The sequence below is a fragment of the Nanorana parkeri genome, unplaced genomic scaffold (assembly GCF_000935625.1).
Source record: "Nanorana parkeri isolate BGI_ZX_2015 unplaced genomic scaffold, ASM93562v1 scaffold611, whole genome shotgun sequence".
NCBI lineage: Eukaryota > Metazoa > Chordata > Amphibia > Anura > Dicroglossidae > Nanorana > Nanorana parkeri.
The window spans coordinates 927,263-947,999 of NW_017306879.1; the positions used below are offsets into that span (position 1 = coordinate 927,263).

At 38.7% G+C, this 20,737-nt stretch overlaps 1 protein-coding gene across 2 annotated transcripts in view; it reads left to right on the forward strand.

Annotated features, from left to right (window-relative positions):
- FBN1 (fibrillin 1) overlaps positions 1-20,737 on the forward strand; it is a 210,099-nt gene that overhangs the window by 143,620 nt on the left and 45,742 nt on the right. The window contains exons 29-35 of one of the 2 annotated variants that reach the window (XM_018562908.1): positions 202-330; positions 3,187-3,312; positions 6,037-6,162; positions 16,028-16,150; positions 17,789-17,911; positions 19,279-19,404; positions 20,249-20,371. In XM_018562908.1, the coding sequence (XP_018418410.1) occupies positions 202-330; positions 3,187-3,312; positions 6,037-6,162; positions 16,028-16,150; positions 17,789-17,911; positions 19,279-19,404; positions 20,249-20,371 (876 nt within the window). The remainder of the gene's footprint in view (positions 1-201; positions 331-3,186; positions 3,313-6,036; positions 6,163-16,027; positions 16,151-17,788; positions 17,912-19,278; positions 19,405-20,248; positions 20,372-20,737) is intronic. The other variant, XM_018562909.1, reaches the window with a different exon arrangement.

Sequence of the window (20,737 nt, forward strand, 5' to 3'; positions counted from 1 at the left end):
ATCTATATATAGATATATATAGATATAGATATATATATATATATTTTAAAGCAATGATAATAATGACAGTGCTCACAGTGTGTTTATTATGAATATTTACAGTACAGAGCTTAGCATACCATAATGTCCATGCTCAGCATAAGTAAGATATTCCTCGGCTGTTTATTGTTTCTGTTTTTGTAATTAGATCATTGTTTATGTTTATAGATGTTGATGAGTGTGAAATTTTCAATGGTGGATGTGACACAAATTGTACAAACTCCCAAGGAAGTTATGAATGCAGTTGCGTTGAAGGTTATGCTTTAATGCCGGACGACAGGAGCTGTACAGGTCAGTCTGACTTCATACTAACCTTAAATAAAGAACAGAACATTTCCTTGTTTGCAGTAGAACTGAGCCCAGGGTTATCATTCACTAATTTACAGAATGCTACTCAAATCCTTGTGAAGTATATATTATGGAAGGTGATAATGGGGTGTAATTACCTGCAGTACCCATTACATTCTTACCCTTTTCAGACACGTTTGCGCATTAAACACATATCTTATTATGCTGTATTGCAGAAGGATTGCAGTTTAGGTGATACCCTTTATTAGCTAACATAGGCTATTAAACACGTAAGCTTTCAGGACCCATTAAGCTGGCCATACGCTGCTCTTTTTCTTTGTGTGCATTGAATGAAACAAATATAGAGCAGATTTCTCCATCAACACTACGACCGTGTTGATCGAGGAATGCCCGCTGTTTCTTTTGTATTGGCTGCCGGTTCTTATCGTACGAAGATTTTCCAACCGACTCTTTCGATCAGCTGATCGGGGGATGCCGGCTGAAAGGGTGCCGACAGCGCCACCCACTGTGCAAATTCCGGCCGATTGTACAAGAACTGAACGAAATTTGCAGTGTATGGCTTCCTTTAGGTTCCTTCCCCAGGGTTTTTTCAATTATATAAAGCCTGAAGAAGAAACATAAAGGGTCCCGAAAGCTTGGATCTCTAAAAACCCAAGTGAAGCGCATCACTATAAACTTTTAAAACTCTATGAAAAAACTAGACAATAACTTTATTTATAGTCCCAATGTTTTTGATGTTATGTCAACTATTGTTAGAGAACAGAAGCCATGTATGGCATGTATGCCTTATGAACACTCAGATCAGACAGCTGCGATGTAACTATAGGTGTCTTAGATGTGCCTGCTGCTCTATGATGTTTTATTCAGAAAAAAATGCAGGGCATTAGCATACCACACACTTTGGCTTATTTACTGAAGGAGTTGTGCATTTTCACATAATAAATTCTGTGAATATTCACTTCAGTTATCCAGTTATGTGAAATGATAATTCCCGTTTACTTATTTAATCTGCACATGACTGGATATTTGGGAAGCTTCTCAACTTTAGTAAATCAGTCTCTAAATCAGTCTCATTGCCTGCTAGATTTCTATGGGTTATTTGCCATGATTCTCTCTCTTTATACAGATTGTGCTTTAAATCAAGTTCCTTATTTAGGTAAACTGGGAAATCTATGTGATGATCAGATTGACACAGCAGTAGACATGCTCAGCAGAAGGCATTCACATTCAGAAATCATGGTACATGGGGTAGGAAAGGGCATTGGCTAACATGCAATTTCTGTAAGGGTAGAACATGTTAAAAACACTTTCAAATTCATTATAAAAAAATTTCAGTAAAAAAAAAAAAAAATGTCAGCTCCAGAGAGTTAACAAGGCAGCAGCAATGACTTGTCACTCACAATTAGAGCATTTTGTGTTCATATGCAATTTAAGGACAGCTACCCACCATTTTGTTAAGTTCATCTCCAAGGCATCTGTCATCTTACAGATTGATACATTTTTGAGCAGTTGTGCTTTCGTCACCAACAACTTTTGATTGTTACTACTATTCTTCTTCTTTATAGAGTAAATTTCTCTTCTGGTTATTAGCATTTCCCAACACGGCCATTTAGTCCCACCAACAGGGCATGTTCTATAGCTAACCTTACATATACTACATATACACAGGTGGAGTGTGCCAGCAATGCAGTTTAACTACAGTGCCTGTGTAAGTAGATCCTAAATAGTGTGCCTTCATAGAATATCACACCCAGACATTTTCATTATATTATTCTTAGCAAACAAGCTGTAGATAGTCCAAGCAACAAATGTCACTCTCTTGTTTAATCAAAAGCTTAGCTTTATCAAAAAGTAGGAGACAAAATTTCACAAGACTTGGTCTAAAAATGTAAAATAGATAAGAACTGAAATTAAATAATATGGGATAACTATGCTATTACTCATCAATGGAAAGCAAACTGAGACTATTGCAGACCTTTATTTAATTAAACCATTGGGTGACCCACTTTGGTGAGAGGTGAAGCAGTCAGTCAGTTTCCTGCCAAGATAAAGCCATCTACATAATAGTCTATTTACAAGAACATAGATTTATTGTGCAAATACTGACAAACTTTTCTCTATTTGGAATGGAATGCTGAAGCTAGAACAAAACAAGCCCCAAATGGTTTCTCGGTCTGACCACATGCAAGACAGGACATTTTTTTTACATAATCTGATCTTCAACCCTGCAGTACAGAGTGTATAAGTCGATACTAAAAAGCCTTTGGGACTCCTATTCCATATTCTATGAATGCTAAACACAGCTATTTCTTAAAGGGGGTTTCCACTTACATTAAAAAAAAATCACACTGATTAGTCTTATAATGCTATGGCCTCATTTACGCTTGCAGCCAAGGAGCAGTAAAAACAAGCTCAATACACATTTTTACCACTCCCGGCTGCCCAGTGCAAAGTCAGCATTGCAGCCGGACAGTGCTGTACACATTTCCGTGGCCAATGTTTTGCCTCGCTGCTCATCAAACATTATACAGCATGTGACGTTTGGCAGTGAATGGGACCAAGATGCAAACACGTGTTAAACTTCATTATGGTGCAGCAGTTCCATTAAAAATTCCCCTTGGGATGCAGAAAAAAAACAAAACAGCATGTAGCAGGTGTCAGAATGCTAGGCAGCTGCTGTCGTACTGCCCTCTGAAAAGCCATCTACTGCAAATCACTTTTAAGAAGGTGGCACACGTGTAAACAAGGCTTTTGATTGTGATGTTTAGTATTTGCAGTATTATTGTAATACAGTTTGTACAGTTGTTTTACAGTTGTCTTTTTCCTGTTTCTCTTTAGATATTGATGAGTGTGAAACAAACCCCAATATTTGTGATGGAGGCCAGTGTACAAACATACCTGGAGAGTACCGGTGCCTCTGCTACGATGGTTACATGGCATCCATTGATATGAAGGCTTGTCTAGGTAATGTACAGTTTCACATATGCTTGAATTTGATTTAGGGCATATGCAGGTACTTAGACAGTATGTATTCTTGCAGTGTTGTATCACATTCAGGGGACAGCTCTGAATGTTTGGTTTAAACTGGGAGAAGAGTTTACTGTCATAGGTGTACTGCCAGTAAATCATGTTGTATTAAAAAGTGCTTTGAAATACTTTATATACAAATTGAAAGGATCAGTAATAGTTTAAAGAAAATGTTAAATAAAAAGGATACAGTAAATGTGAAAGTGTTTATCTTACCACAAATCATTATTTCAATTGATAGTTTTTAATCACAAGTACATGGGGCAGCCACTTGTGTTTTTTACATGCTTTAATGCTTTTGGCTTGAATGGTCAACCTTGCCCTACGCAGTCGTAGTGCATAGACATGACAAGTTGCCATGGCAGCAGTAGTGTGCTCTATAAAAAATGTAGGACATGCACAACTTTTTTACACAGTAGAGTGTTGCAACGCACTGCACCCACATTTCAACGCTCTGCTGTGAATTAAATTAATACAATGTCACTTTGTGACATTTCAATAAAGTTGTACTAAAAAGTAAATAGTGCATTGCCACTGTTTACCTCGGAGCACACACTAGCGACCACAGTAGAAGCCCTCACTGTTCTTTTCCCCTAACCTAAGTCTGCTGAATAACGCAAAAGTGATGCACTGGGCCTGATTTACCAAAGCAACTGGACAAGCACAGTATAATTGATTGGGGTCCCTACACGTAGCAAAAGCGATGCCTGAACTAATTTAACTAATTGTACATTAATGTTTAATATGTATGATGCTGTGACCTAGTTTACATTTAACATCTAAATAATGAATAATGCATGTGACTCTGTCTCGGTAAGCAATAAAATGAGCACATGCCAAGCTACAAAACATGTGAAATAACCTTGTACATTATGTTGTCACTGGGAAAAAGGCAGCGTATGTACAGGTAACATTGGAACCTATATTCCAAGAGCCAACATATGGAACCTCGGCACATGTGCGTAAAGATATGCACATGCACAGTTCAGTAGCCCTCCATGTATGGGTCACTGGGGCATTTACAGATTAAACCCCCTTTACATTATTGCCGTGTATTCTAATACACATCAGTGGGCATTATGTTGCATGTTAATATGTGTTGTATTAAGGCAGCAAACTGTGATGAATCAAAAAAATGCAAAGGATCCTTTTTTGGCTGATACTGCATAGTATTCTGGAGCATCATGCACAATGACATGAATAAAATGCCCAGCTTAGCTAGCACATGCTAGAGTATAGATTTGCATTTGGTAATAATTTTCATGTCCATACAATATAGTATATGTGCATGTGACCAATCACAAAGCCATAGTAAATTCTATAAGAAGTTTATTTGCTTATCTGTGCGCAATCAATGCATCGGCATATGCGCATTTCCTTTAGTAAATCATGACCACAGTCTGTATTGCTTATCCTGTTATATCAGCAGTCTCTCAGCAAGGGTGATTATTGCAGAACAATACACACAGGTAGCCCTATAAGAAATCCTAATGAAAATATGGTATGTGTGAAAGTCACATTAACCATTACTTAAATTTAAAATTTGCAATTAAATACACAGGCTAATTGTTTACTGTACTTTCTTTTAGGGCTCATTCAGGTGAATGCAGAGGTCCCTGCAACATAACAAATAGCGGGATCTCTGCACCCGGGAGTCAACACGTACTTGCATTCTGGCACGAATTTACACCCCAGGATACAGGCTGTGTGTAAATTCATACCTGCATGCAGTTGGAGCACTGTTTACTAGAATGCAGCCACAGCCTGCCATTCATTTGTACGCAACACCTATGGTTCCTGGGCCAGATATTCTGCTTTTTATTTTTTACACTGACCTTTGTGACCATGTGAATGAGCCTTTAAGTTTAACAATATCAGATCCTGAGTTGCCTAAAAATATGCAATAGAAAAACCTATGGCATCCAGTCAGGTTTCAGTTAAATGAAGGTAGATCAACGAAGGATAAATTCTTTTCGGTTGCCTTTGGCTACTTCACTGTGTTCGTTGCTCTTTAGCTTATTAAAATGACTCTGTGGTTTACTCAGAGTATCTTTAAAAATGCTGTACCTGCAAGGAAGCAAAAGATCCCCAGCTGAAGATTCTTCCAAGACCCACACTTCTGGGAATGTCAATCTCCTGGGCCCCCCGCAATGTACAGTGGTTCCTTCTGTTGACCTGCACTAATTACAGAATACAGTAATGGTAGTCAGCAGGAGGGGCCACTAAACACTGTAGGAGATATAAGTATTCCTAAAGATACTTTGAGCAAGGCTGGCTATAGACTGATTGCTGTATCTTGTTCGGCCCCACTGAGTAAAATGCTCAATTTCCCGATCCACGATAAATAGCAGTGATGGTGTTATTCCCACCCCAACCAAGTTGCTTAAAAGAAACACAGTAGTTCAAAGATAGTATACTACATTTTATTGTTTTACCCTGGGCTCGGCATTTGTTTTACTGTTATCAGCACTTGTTAGTCCTTTATGGCAGACAGTTAGTTAAAAATAATCTAAAACTGATCTCAGGGGGACCTATCACTAACTGGCTTGCATGATTTTGACAGTTGTGTCATCTCATCTCTTTGGAAGTCTGAACTGTATACAGATGTTCACAGTGTATTTACCACTTCACACCCGAGTTGACAAATGTATTCTCTTTCAGATGTTGATGAGTGTGAACTCCATGATAACATCTGTCTGAGTGGAAGTTGTGAGAACACAAAAGGCTCCTTCATCTGCCACTGCAATCCTGGCTATTCTGGAAAGAAAGGACAAACTGGATGCGCAGGTAACCGGTTGAATATACCACCACCATGTAAAGAAGAACTCTAAAACTTCTAGTTCTTCATTTCAAAGCTGTATAGAGGTCTGGGATGACCACTGATATGCAAATTAACCAATCTCCTAAAACATACAGCTATGGCATGCTGAAGAAGAGGAGGGCCCGTGCTCAGCTTTGTTTTTCTTTCTTCTACCTACACTTCAGGAGACACAAAGCTTTTTGGCAGCAGTCAGACTGCAGATTATAGACTTATGCTTTGTGTAGTTTTTTTGTGCATAGAAATTAACTAGCTATATGAGGAGGATAAAGTGTGCATTTTCAACAGATTTTTACATGATGAAAATACGTGGTCAGTAAAATTTGGTTATTTTCTTTGGTGGTATACTTAATGCTTTTTGTACCCTGTATTACTGCCATTTGGTTAGAACTTCCCTGTTTAAGAAAGCAAAAGCTGTAAGCAACTTTTCATAGACTAAATGAAAATCACTTTAAAATAGCAATGCTACAAAAGTAAAAACAAGAAAATGTAGTCTGTGCATACAGACTGCCAAATCAAGGTGAGACTCATGTGCACTTTAAACGTAATTAAAGTGACACTGAACCCAGGAGCTAAACCTTAAAAATGCATTGAAGTACCCTAACTATAATTTCATGTTTATTTTACTAATTTGTATTGAGATAGTAGTCCATAACAGGAGTGAGTTTGGAGCGGTGGCTACTTCACAACACACACAGGGACCATGGGAAATAAAAGTAGCCACCCTCCAGAAGGAAGGACGGTGTCAGGACCAATTCAGAGATGATTTGAGGATCTATAGCTGAGTGATACACAAATAAGATACATTTTTGTTAATAGTTAATATACTTTAATGCATTTTTAAGATTTAAAGGAGAACTATGAGGTGAGTGCTTTTCACTCACCTCATAGTTCTAGCCGACCTGTGACAATGAGACTGTCACAGGTCGGCTCAGTAGATCGGGAAGTGAGCGATCACATACTGGCGTTAGCTCACTTCTCGATCCTGTCATGGCTCTCTGCCGTGACAGGGGAGGGGCTGTATTCCCCCCTCCCCGCTCTGATCTGCCAGCGCTGACTGGCGGAACGGACGGTGGATGGGGCGGGTACAGCTGGCTCTGCCTCTAGATAGGCAGAGCCAGCTGTCACTCACGCAGCTGGGCGAATCTAGACATAATTGTCGGGATCCGCTTCAGCTGCGGCTTCCCAGTATACCGCGAGCTGTAGCTCGCGGTATACTGAGCTTAGGGTGACGGGAGGATGCTAGTTTGTGTCCTCCCGTTACCCTAAGGAGAACTATGGGGAAAAGCCCTAACCCCATAGTTCTCCTTTAACTCTGAGTTTAATGTCACTTTAAGTCTGTTTGCTCATAGATCCATGAGCTCCAGCACTTCATACACAATTTCCACATAACAAAGGTTTGCTGCACCACAGAATCATTTTCTCGGTGCTTCTTCCATAATGAAAAAAGCAATGTGTGTAACAAACCCAAGAATGTTTATAACAATATTGAGTATTGCAGCCCTAAGATTTTCCTACTACAGAAAAGCTTCTTACAGTGCACTTAATGAGTACTAGCCAAGAGTCTGGAAATTAAGTAATAGCCTCCTTGTTACTGTTGTACTTATTTTAATGTGTTGACTTGGAACCCCAAAACGACATGTAACACAAGGGGCTATAGTAGCCAATATGTAAGTTAAATTAATGCAGGAATCCTTATTTTTTTTGTCTTAGTACTCTTGCTTATCTGATTATATTTATCAGGTGCTTAAATTGTTATAGAGCATAATATCAGTCTGTTCCCTTTTCCGATTTGGAGAATCTAACAAGATGATGAACTGAAAGGTTGTTTCATTAATATTCCTAGAATTTGTAGTGCAAATATTTGCTGATTTTTTCGCACTCTTAGTGAAGACATTCTCAGTTTAGCAATGAAACACGCCATACGCATCCCATCTGGAGACATGCCCCTTTTCTGACATGTAGACTGCTGTGAATCCAAAACATTGCTAATCTGACTTGTAAATCAAGTGCTCAATGTTTATCTTATTGCATGGCAAAGCTAGCCTTGATATGTGTGCTGTGCTTTTCTAGCTTTACTTGGTGCCAATATAGAACCAAGTTATAGTGTAAAAAACGTGTATTACAGAAAAATGTATACTTAAACTCAAACCTAACACTTTTGATATGAATTGGAGCATCCATTCTGAGCCAAGTCTTCTGGTACAACCTCAATAATTGATTTTTAGCTAAATGATCACAAATTCATATGTTTCACAGATTCACAAATGATACATTCCAAAGTCTTGTGGAAAGCTTTTCCAGAATAATGAAGTCTGTTACAGCAATAAAAAGGGCGGGTCAACTCCATAGTTTTTTCCATGGTTTTGAAATGGGATGTCCAACAATCTCATTTAGGTGGAGGGGTCAGATATCCATTTATACATGCATGTATCTAGGTCAGTGGTACTCCAAGTAGTGGAGGATGGATCAGGGTGCCAGCCACGGAGCTTGCACCTTAAAAAAACATGTAATTTAACGTTTCTACTATCAGGGACAGTATGTGATGTGGTTAATGTCTACAATCTCCTACTGGCATAGTTCATTAATGCTGCAGAGATGCCCCTATTGGCCAAATCCCCTTCATTCTAAACACAGCAATCTCACGATGATAGCATTAAATGCATTAAAAAATCATTATTAGAATTTGTATGGGCACTTGAATACAGGGCCTGTTAGATGCAACCATTAAAATTTTATTACCAAATTGCTAGAACAGTGGGAACAGTGCCTTCTCAGGCTTCTAGGTCCAAGGCCAAGCCTGGAACTCAGTTCTGCCCTCCTCCTGCTCCTGCCATCGTGCCTCCACACTACCCTCCTGCAGGCCCTTCTCTCCCCAACCACTACCACCACCACAACTTTAAACCCACCCCACCCCCACATCTTTACTTTCTCCCTGCTCCTTGCCAGTCCCAAACCGCAGACCCCAACTCTTACCAACACACCTGCACCACCAACTTTTAGACCCACCTCACATTTACACAAAACACTGCTCCCATAACACTGCATGGACTCAAACCACCATCTCACTTCCATTGCTGCTCTCCTTGTCCCTTCAACAATGTGCTTGTACCCCCTCTCACTCTGCATACCTCCCCACTCTCACTTTATTAATCCTCCCCCCACTGTCACCCAAGGCCTGCAGGAAATGCACTTTCCCCCTTGACATCCAGTGCCACTCATCCTCCCTTTCTGCTCTGAACTTTGTGCCTGCAGCCCATGCAAGTGGATCTTTAAATTAGCTGGAATGTAAAGAAGTTACAAATGATGCCCAAAAACCTCTTACTAATATGTTCTATGGGCTTCATTAGAGTTTGGCTAAATATTTGAACTCCCTTGCCATAGTGGAGTGTTTCCATTGTAACAAATAAACATGTTTTATTTTCCTAATCTTTTCTAGTATCCACCCATTGTTATGCTGAGCATTCCCATCCCACACAGATGGTTTTCGCCTTCAGTGTAGACTGTGGATGGGAGTTCAGACAGACTTTTGTTTACTGGCTTTGCAGTACTCCCAACATAAAAACATAAATAAACTAAAGTAAAGTTATTAGTAAAATAAAACTTTAGTAAAATTATGATAAATAGTTAAACATCTTAGGAAAATAATGTGCTTCAGCTCAGTGTACTGATCGTGTGATTTATCACATTGCTTAAGGTTTAAGCCTAACAGTATTGTTGCATTTGTTTTGGGACAGCCTTTGCACATACGGAAGTTTACATTCTACAAATGATAACTTCTAAATGCCCCAAAAACCCCATAGTGCAGTTCAATGTTCTTTTTATAAGGAACAATTAAGATGATTACTGTATGCTATTTGTCTACACTCACAAGTCACACAGACAGATTATTATCTGAGGTGGACTTCATTTCCAGTTGCAGGCTTAATACTTTATGGAACATTATTGTTCCTTCCAAACAGAGAATCCAGAAAAAGGCTGATATATATGGGCTTTAAGGAGAACTATATTCATAAAGAGTGTACTGTCACTGTCACATCTATGCTCTGATATTTTTTTGTCCAGACATTTATTGCTCTAGTGCTTCAGCCCAACCGATTCCTTTTTGTTAGTAATGTCGTGATCACAGAAACCCTTCCTGTGACCTGGAAAAGTGTTTCCAAACATGCACTACAGTCTCTTTGTTGATATAAAAAATTACGTTCAATACTCAGGAGTAAGTATATCAGAACACTGATTAGTTCCAAAATTGCATTGGATGCATGAATTTTATAAGGAGTACAGAAGACTGGAAGACAAGTGGCATAAATGGCTCTGATGTTATCTATTTGCCCCTGCTTCTCCAATAACTGCACAAAGCACCCTTATATGATACACATGCCCAGGTCTTCCTTTAGAAAAAAACTTCCATACAGTCATAAGTGTGTTGAGCATGGACATAATAAGAAGTAATTTTACTTACTTTTCTTCACACCACTCATCCATTTCTAGGGATAAGCAATTGGCCATGGAATGGATCATCAGTAAGCAAGGAGAAAGGAAAAAGCAGGGGTATTTTCCTTACCTTCAAGACACCTACATATCTAGACTAAAAGTGTTAAAGAGATGATCTAGTCACATTTTTTAACAATATACTTTGTATTAATTTTCAACATTTTGTGATACAAAGATTGTGAGCGGAGTGAACATGTTCAAAAAAGCAATATAGATCTTGTAAAATGCAAGCTACGGTCATATTTTATATGAATTTACCTCAGTTTTGAAGACAGAAATATGCACGCTCAGCTAATTCTTAAACTGCATGTTGCAGCAGGAATAAAGATAGGTAGATGGACCAGGTTCTTTAATGTATAATTGAGTAACCAATTAAAGCTGGATATTCATCCCCAGTGAAGTGTGATGGTTGTAAACTGCTGTTTATATGGATTTTACATTGCTTATCTTACTTTTTTTTTCTTGCTGTCTAACAAACTTTACGCTCAGTTGCCTTTCCTTCAACTAAATTGTCCCCAGGGAGTTTATACTTGGGTAACTGACAGGAAGGAGATCAATCTAAAACGTACTCGCTGCGCCAATTTTAGCATTAATAAAACTTTCCCTGGGAAGAATGACCTTGTATCAATTGTAATAAACATCCTTTTGGAGTCTAAACTAAACCACACATCAAATCATCAATCCCACAGTAAATTGTATTTATATCAGTACATCAAGTATGAACTGGACATATTTTGTAAAATGTGACAAAATACTTTCCACCATTGCCATCTATGTACACATCTGATTCCCCTCCCCACATTCCAGAGTTGCTGCTTATCAGCTGAAAGGTGCAGGTAATGTTGGACAGGTGCTTCACTGGCACCCTCTTGAAATGTGTGTATGCTTACCTAAAAGTATCAGCATTGGATTCCACATCTGAACTACTTCTATCGGGCTGCATCAAACAGATGTAAGGAGACTAATGCAGTTTTCTTTATATAAGGCACTCAGGTCCAACTAATACAAAAACTATTGCCAGTGGAGTGGAGAATGAAGCTCCATGAAAAAATAGGGTAACACTGTACAGTGAATACCCAGTGAGGATCCCATTCTAAACTACTCTTCAGAAGTGAATATATGGCGGGGACCGGATTAAGGAGACTTTTTCAATGTTTGGACCATTGCTCCTGACCTTCATTGGTCCTGACAACTCAAGTGGATAAACTAGAGGGATTGCACGCAATGCATTAATGGAAAGCCAGCAGGTGAATTGTTAGTTGCAGGAAGATAATGTATAGCTGCTCTGTTAAAATGGAGTGCTGCAGTTGAATGTATGTGATGTAGAGCGAGCCGGTGAATTCTTGTACAGTACAGTACTGAAATCTAGAGATGAGGGAGAGGTCTCATGAGGTTTCCAGCAGATGACAAATCCAAATTTAATGAACCATGTGTGGAAAGTCTTGCATTTTGTCCAAGGTGATGCTTGATATACTCTGTGTACTTTATCCTGCAACACCTATCAGAAACATATGCCTAGTGGTTCCTGAAACTTATCTCCTTATTCCATTCTGCTAACTATGCTGCATTCCCTAGTAAACCAGAGACTAAGAGTATGTTCTAAGAGTATCCCTGCATTTTCAGCTTATTTGAAGCTTATTGCTGCAAACCATTTCCCTGCATGGGCTAATTATCTGTGTGTAGTTTCTTGGAGTAAGAAGTAGAGAGTAGTTAACTCACTGAAGCTCATGTGCTAATCTTGCTTGGGGGTCATAATATTTTTGATAAAAAATTGCTAGAATTCCTGCCTATTTTGCTTCTAGAAGTGGTTTTCCAATATGATCAGAGTATATGGTTGTGTTGTTCCTATAAACTGGCTGCCTTGGTACTGCAAGGACTCTGAGATTAACCTTGGCCTACTTTACTCACTCTCACTTGCCAAGATATGTTGCAGTGTTTGTTTTCCTACTGAGTATAGGAATCTCCCTAAACTCCATGGTCTCTTACAAAGAGCCCGATATATATTCACACAGTTCTTTCCCTTAGTTTTAATAAATGTGACATGTTCCACATTCCACAAACAGGACAATGTGTAAAATATCAATTTCTCAGGCTGTTGTGGGAAAAGCAGTATGCATGCATTAGTACAAAGGATCAGCTTGGGTGCAGCCTTGTTAAATTAGATTTGAATTGATCTCATTTAACCCAATTTTGCATGTTATTCATACACTCTTGAGTTACCTCAATGAAACATAGAACCTAAGCTGTTTATACTATATTTTGCCTGCCTCTGTTATCCAGCCTGAGATGATTGCGTAAGTTAACTTTAACAACGGCCACCAAAGTCCATAAAACATACATCTTGATACTTGCTTTTGTAATCCTGACTCCTACAGTAGCCAGGTCCTTCTTCTGATCATGAAAGCAGTTAACACACCTGAATATCACTAGAGTGATCACTATTAATGATAAAGCTGCCCCTATTAATATTTTGAAATAATACTGTGGAAACTAAGCAGTTAGTTTAGTCTACACAAACAAAATATGGACTTGGGAGATCTATCTTTCTGAATATCTCTGATTTTACACTGTTCAATATTACAATTTAATCCAATGGTCTGTATACAGTATAGTGTGATAGACGCATGCATACCTTCTGGAAAAATAAAACCATTGCAAAAAACTGCAAACCAGGAGTGGCAGATTGGGTGATGTCCACTTATATGTGGTTTGGATATTTGGACCAATTTGCTTATCTCACTTACTTACAGGCTGTAACATATATTCTGCAAATGTCTTTTTTTTGCACACCTAAATAATCTGATTTAGGTGTGCAAAAAAAACATTTGCAGAATGCCAGATAGGCAGGTTAGATAGTTTTCATAATTATCTTTTGCATACTTAAGAAGAGGACCTTAAGTTCCTTGGATAGTTGCCAGTTGCATGTAGTACTTTAGCAGACACATTCACTCATCCTATTTAGGGCAAATATTTGAGGTAATTTTTCAAAAAGGGAAGTAGCATGCTGCCCTTTAGTACCAAACAGGTCCTTTTATCCACTTTGAAGTCAAATGTATTCATGAGTCATATTTCCACTGGGAACTGATATGAAACTGGAATATTTATCCATTCTTAAACTATGGGGTCTATTCACGAAGCAGCCGAAGGATCTAGCCGTAGCTTCGGCCAATCCTTCGGCTAGTTTCGGCCCTCTGGACCCTTTCGGTTCAGTAGAACCGAAGGGCTGCTTTACGGGCTTTTCAAAATAGCCCGTACAGCTCCCGAACCTTAGTCGAGCCGAAGGCATATGCCTCGGCTCGGCTGAGCCGCGCTGAAAGCCGAAGCTGGTGACAGCCTGCTTCTGACAGCTGGCCAGAGCCAGCCGTGATGTTACGGCTGGCTCAGTCCACTTGCAGAGAGATCAGCGTCCCTGGTTACCAGCTAACCAGGGACACTGATCTCCAGACAGCAAACTGTCCCGGGCGCTCCGGGAGTCTCCCGCTCACGGCCACCCAGGTGAGAAACACTGCTTTTTCTTTTCTTTTCTTTATTCTGACAGGGAGCGATGTCAGAATAGAAAAAAATAAATAAATTTTTGCCTATAGGAATGCATTGCTAGATTCCTATTGGCTATTTCAATTTGCAATAGCCAATAGTAAACTAGCATTGCACCCGCCCTCTGCTGCAGTTCTCCATCAGGTCCATCCACAGAGGGCGGGTACAATGCTAGTTTACTATTGGCTATTGCAAATTAAAATATCCAATAGAAATCTAGCAATGCATTCCTATGGGCAAAAATTATAAAAAAAATTATATTCTGACACGGCTCCGTGTTAGAATAAAAAAAAAAAGATAAAGCACTGTTTCTCTTCTGGGCGGCTGGGAGCGGGAGGCGCCCGGGAGAGTTTGTTTTTTTCTTTTTTTTACGGCAGCAGAACCGCCGGACAATAGAAAACTGTTGGGCGGAGCTAGCTGTCATTGATAGCTCCGCACAATTGTTTTCTATTTAAAAAAAAAACTTTTAAAACTATTTTTCTGTTCTGCTTGGTCCCTCTGAGGGACCGAGCAGAACAGCTGAGCCGAATGCCGCTCAGCGGCATTCGGCTATTCACTCACTGCTGTTCGGCATCTATAAGAATGCTGAGCATGTTCGGCCGACCCAAAGCCACGTGAAGCCACCCGATGTACAGCGTTCGGCTCACTTCACTTCAGGTCGGTCTTTCACTCGGCTGCCTATGGCAGCTTAGTGAATAGACCCCTATGAGTTGCAACAATAAACGAAGTGTTACTTTGGTTTGAGACTGCTCTATGTAATATTCTGTTTGGTGTGCATTGGTAGTTCTGAAATTGGCAGAGCAATGTTGAAGACTTGTTTTTTAAAAGTGCTGTGGCTTATCTTTAAAAGGTCGTGCATAATCATATTAATCGTATTATTCTCTCAGTTCAAGAAGTAAGTCAGACTGAGAAAAAAAGAGTATCATTTTCATACTAAAGTACATGTTAAATGTAGAGAAAGAGTAAAGAGATATTGATGCATTTGTGTCATTTGACCTTCCGAAAAAAAAATGTTTCCTGTTTTTGAGGGACTCTTTTGTAGCCTTTGTAAATATAATTTTGGCTCGATCATATATTTTTCTTTAGAGCGATTTACCCTCAGCAGCGAACTTTAAACAGAAATGTGTTTTCTGTTACAAAATTATAGGAAAAATATGTTTGCAATTATGCTAACATTTACATATGCAATTACCCTGGGGGGGCGGGGGGGGGGGGTAGTTCACTGCTAAAACAATTACATTTCACCATTTCTCTCATATGGCTAGAATTTTTGCAGTGACTAATTGGGAAAAGATATATCTTTTTTTGCAGCAGTGTCATTAAATGCATCTGTGAAAGTTATATTGTTTTTCTGGTCATCCGTAATGTCATAATTGTAAGCCACAAAGATTTCTGTCACGAGCATCAAGAAGCCCTACTGGAATATTCCCTTGTTCTTTTGTAAATTAGGTCATTGTGTTCCTCCACCCACTTTTATTGGTCCCCAGGATACAGCAAGGATTTTCATGTTGATCTTGGGACCTGTAAAAATGTTCTTATGTCCCCAGCTGTAGGCCATGGATGAGAAACGTATGGTTGTCATGGTAGGGTTCCTTATTTTGGAAGAGCTGTGAGGAGTGCTGTAATGTGTTGAGGAAGTTCCTTATGATCTCATCCAGTGTGTTAGCAGAATGAAGAATGCCTCAAACCATTAGAAAACTGATATTATGAAATAGTGAGTATGTTTCTTACGTCATTTATCTTCATAAAGGTGTATGATCCTGTTAATATAATACAAAATCTTTTCTCTTTTTAATATTCCTGCAGATATTAATGAATGCGAGATTGGTGCCCACAACTGTGACAGACATGCCACATGTACAAACACGCCTGGAGCTTTCAAATGCAGCTGTAATCCTGGATGGGTAGGAAATGGCATCAAGTGTGCAGGTGCAGTATTTTCACTGACATTCACAAGTTCTATTTGTATTGTTGATAGATGCCCTCGACCTAGCATGCCTAGTTGTCCCATAATTGTTCATTACTGTAGTGAAGCTCTATAACTTGACACTTTTTCCACTTTCATTATCTTGCTTTTCCAGATGCTTATATGTACCTGTGAGGCTTAATAGGTGTGAAAAAAATAAATTTAGCTAATGAGTTCAGTGGCCATCAGTTATACCTATTGTGTCCGAACTTGACTGAGCACAAAAAGTAAAACATTGAGATCCCATTCACATTGAGCTGCATAATAGGTCATGTTCGAGCAACAAGCTTGAGCTACAAGCTACAGGCGACACTGAGCTGCGAGATGTGAACAGCTCCATTGAAATGCACCTAACAAGATACAATGTAGCGGAAATCGCGCTACAAATAGCTCAGTGTGAATGGGATCTAATGTTTCACATAATTTTTGGTTAAGTTTAAATGCAAGAAAAACATATTGGGTAATGGTGGGAGGGTGGTCACATAAATTTAAAAATAGTAAAAGGTCCTGCAGTAATAACCAGTATACACACATGAGATTTGAAAGGTTGATCATGATAACATCGGCTTAAAATGGAGTGAACCATGTCACGGTTCAGTGTAGTGTCTTTAGATCTAGTGGGATTTACATGTGTAACCAAAACATGCAGCATACATTATTGCCTTGTAGAAAAGAAACAGAACCACCATCTGTTAACATTAAAGCCGACAATCAGTACTTACTAATAAAAGACGTATACAAGTAGCAATAGCATGATTTTGTGGTTATGAAGAGTATATTTAGATAATTGGTGGTTCTCTAGAAGTTCCTAATATGCATTTTCTGGTATTCATTGGCAGCTAGCTTCTGGTAGACCTTTATTAGGCTAACTAACGCAGACACAAGACAAGACCAATTCATTAGTTGGAAATCCTTGTCTTATTTTTATTTAAATCACATTTTTTTCTCTATTCAAACCTATGTGTTTTGGTAACCCACAGTAAAACGCGTGTTACTGCAATGTATAGTTAAACGGGCTCTTATTATGCATTATGCTCTTATTATGCATTATTGTGTTCTGGCAAGGTGTGTTGGGGAGCCACCACCAAAGCATTTTTAGAAGATGAAAAGAGAATTAATTGAACCATCAGTGCATTGTGGTATGCTGCATTGCAAGAAATATTATTCAGGTCTGTTAAAAACTGCGTTGTAGTGCATTGGCAGCCCAATGTCATCAACCAGATTATAATTGTGTAGAATGTTTTGATTATGTCCTAGCATTAACTGCCCTTTTATAGTGCTGGGATGTTATACATCCTTTTGATGTCCTACCTAACAACAGCAATATACATAATAAAATATTTCATTAAAATGAGTTTTGTGTCAGGCAGTTATGATAGTTGTTACTTCAGAAAGACTAAACCTGAGGTAAGAATCAAAGACCCAGGTGTCTACTTTCACATTTCTAATACAGGTTTATTTTTTCTAACATAGAAACTAGAGTGTTTGTTTTTCTCCTGCCACATACCATTAGGAATGTGACATCACTTTTATGGTACTTCCTCTTACTGCTTTGTACTTGATGAAAACATGATAATTATATGATGTTGTCACTGTTTCAGACCTCGATGAATGTTCAAATGGAACACATTTGTGTAGTTCAAATGCAGACTGTAAAAACACCATGGGATCATATAGATGTCTATGCAAAGAAGGATACTCTGGAGATGGCTTTGAATGTACAGGTAAGACTTTATGGGAAAGTGTTTTTCGCATGAATTTGACCTGATTAAAAAATGAAATCTATTCTGTGGGAAGCAGGGGGAGTATGTCACATGTTCCCCCTAAGTAGGAACAGAGCAGGAAAGCTAAGGAAAGGTAAATATCATCAGCTGTGGCGTCTGCCATCAAAGTGCCCTATATGGGAAAGTGCAGGTAGTATAGATACTGGAAACTGGCCCGATATCAGCCATTTTCAATATTCTGCACAGTAGGGCTCAGAATAGGAGTTGGGAGAGCAGACCAATAGACATCAGGCTCTGTAGCAGTGCACATGTAGTGCGCACGAGCCTGCTGACTGAAGAAAAGCAGAGGAAGCAGAAGGATGACCTAATTATTGTTTTGCTCTGCCCTTGTTGTTCATTCAGCAGGGTGGGGTGTGTTCTTGACCAAGCTATAGTGTTGCAGTGCAGAGAAAGTAGTGAAAATTCTTTGCCAGGTAAAAGGCTCAGTATCTATGTATTCAACTGTGTGTTTGGTTGCTTGCCTGGTTAGCTTTGTCTGTGTGCTTTACAGTGACCAGTTAAAGCCAACCTATGCTCAGTCATAATTTATTAAAACCTTGGTACAAAAAAAACATTGTTAATGTTAGGTACTGCTGAAATAATAAAGAAGAGACAATGGTTCTATAATCATAAACAAATAGCTAAAATTTCCATCAAGAGAAAGCTCCTAAGCAGACAGTTGAGTTAGTGTAAAGAGAATGTGGATACATGCTAGGTTTAGGGTGAGAGGAATGTTAGAGGGATAGTGTGACCAGATGGGAGTGTCTAATCCTTGCCTTGCCAGAAAGTCAACATTTGCATAAACACTGAAACACTCATAACACAGCACAGACTTCAGCAAATGATACAAGTATGGTAAACTTATAAAACAATTTTGATGCATATAGTCCTAGTTGGAGCTACTTATGTTTTTGACAAGTTCACTAAGAAAAGGGGATTTGTACAGGTAATAATAAATAAATAAAATAGATTTAATTAAACACAGTAATACATCATTTACATATTTCTGAACTTATTTTAGTGTTTGAATTTCAAGTCTGTGTTGGGAACAAACCATATTTCAAACAGACTGTTTAATAGTATCATAGTTCCTCTTTAATCCCCAATTTCCGATGTTGGCTACTATTTTGTTGGTGAGGTCCCTAATATGGTTTGAATATGAAGTTCAACTGCCAGCAAATAACTTACCTTGTTATAATGTAACCCCATCCTTAATTACAACATCAGCAACATGAAATGCAAATTTTGTCAGAACATTGAGAATTATATCCTACAAGGAAAGTATTAAAGAAAAATAACTTCACTAAAGCTGTCTGCTTTTGTTACAGATATTGATGAGTGCACAGAGAATCTGAATCTGTGCGGAAATGGTCAATGCCTCAATACCCCTGGTGGATACCGCTGTGACTGTGATATGGGTTTCTTACCGAGCATTGATGGAAAAACATGTGAAGGTGGGGTATGCAGAACTCTGTTAAACAAACAAATGTAGCAAGCTAGCAAAATGAGGAGTGAGTCATTATTTTGAAGATCAAACTCTAAAAAGTTTAGTTTTTCATTAGACATTCCCAATGTTTCAGTGGATATGTGCTCCTTACCTTCAAAAACTGTGTTAGCCTTTTTTTGTTTATTTAGAGTAGGTAATGATCAAAACCCCTGTACGTTTATTTTTTGCTGTCTCTGTCCTCTTGGGCAGATTTCCTTTCACTTTCTTAACCCATAGATACAACAGGAAGTGAGGCGAATTACCCTTTAGACCGTTGTCACCAGAAGATCTACAGTCAGGCCTTGTCTTGTGACAACTGTACCTATCTTGGTGGCAGTTATCACCAGGGCAAATAGAGATGGCAAATCTCCTCAGTAGGGACATACACAGCAATATAAGGTTGACAGGGATAGATGTAATAAAGTCACAAGGCCCGAAACAGCTAATGTCCATTTTATATTTCCACCTTTACATAAAAAGTTGAGCTAAGCACCCCTGACTGTCAAATAAAAGGGCTAACACTTATGTCGACCATGTCCCCCAGAAGAATGATATCTGGTTCTCCCATATGCAAGTTTCATCATGATTAAAAAAACTTTTCAACTATATATTATACTGTATATACACTGTATATCATCCTTCCAGTACAAGTAGAATGAAAACTGAGCATAATCAATCATAATATTTTAACTTATTTAGATACAGCAGCAAGCATCAGGAAGTGTGTTTTTATTATATTCTAGTACTTCTGATGTACAGCTTTTTGCTTTTATATATTCCTTATTAATATAAAGATTATGTGTTATCTCCAGATATTGATGAATGTGCATTGCCCAACATCTGTGTCTATGGCACCTGCAAGAATCTCCCTGGTCTCTTTAGATGTGATTGTGACATAGGATATGAGCTGGATAGAAGTGGAGGCAACTGTACAGGTAAGATGATTTTGACATCTTAGTTAGAAGGCAGGAAGTAAATAGTCCACTACAGTTAACTTAAAGAACTTGGGTTGACCAGGGCTGGATGTGTTATTTCATATACATGATAACTGTAAATTGCATTTAATTATTTGTATAAGTAAATTGACGTGCGGCTTTTCCATCATAGTTTTAAGTGTTTACTATTCCAAATCATGTAAGAGGAGAAGAATGTAGCACCTGTAGTATTTCATACCAAAACACCGACGTACTAACACAAACCAGCAGACCCAACCTATGTCCCAGCACTAGTAAAATAATAGCGCTAGTAAAATAATTGTTCTTATAGAAAATCGGACTATTAGGTGCATGTACAGCATGCAG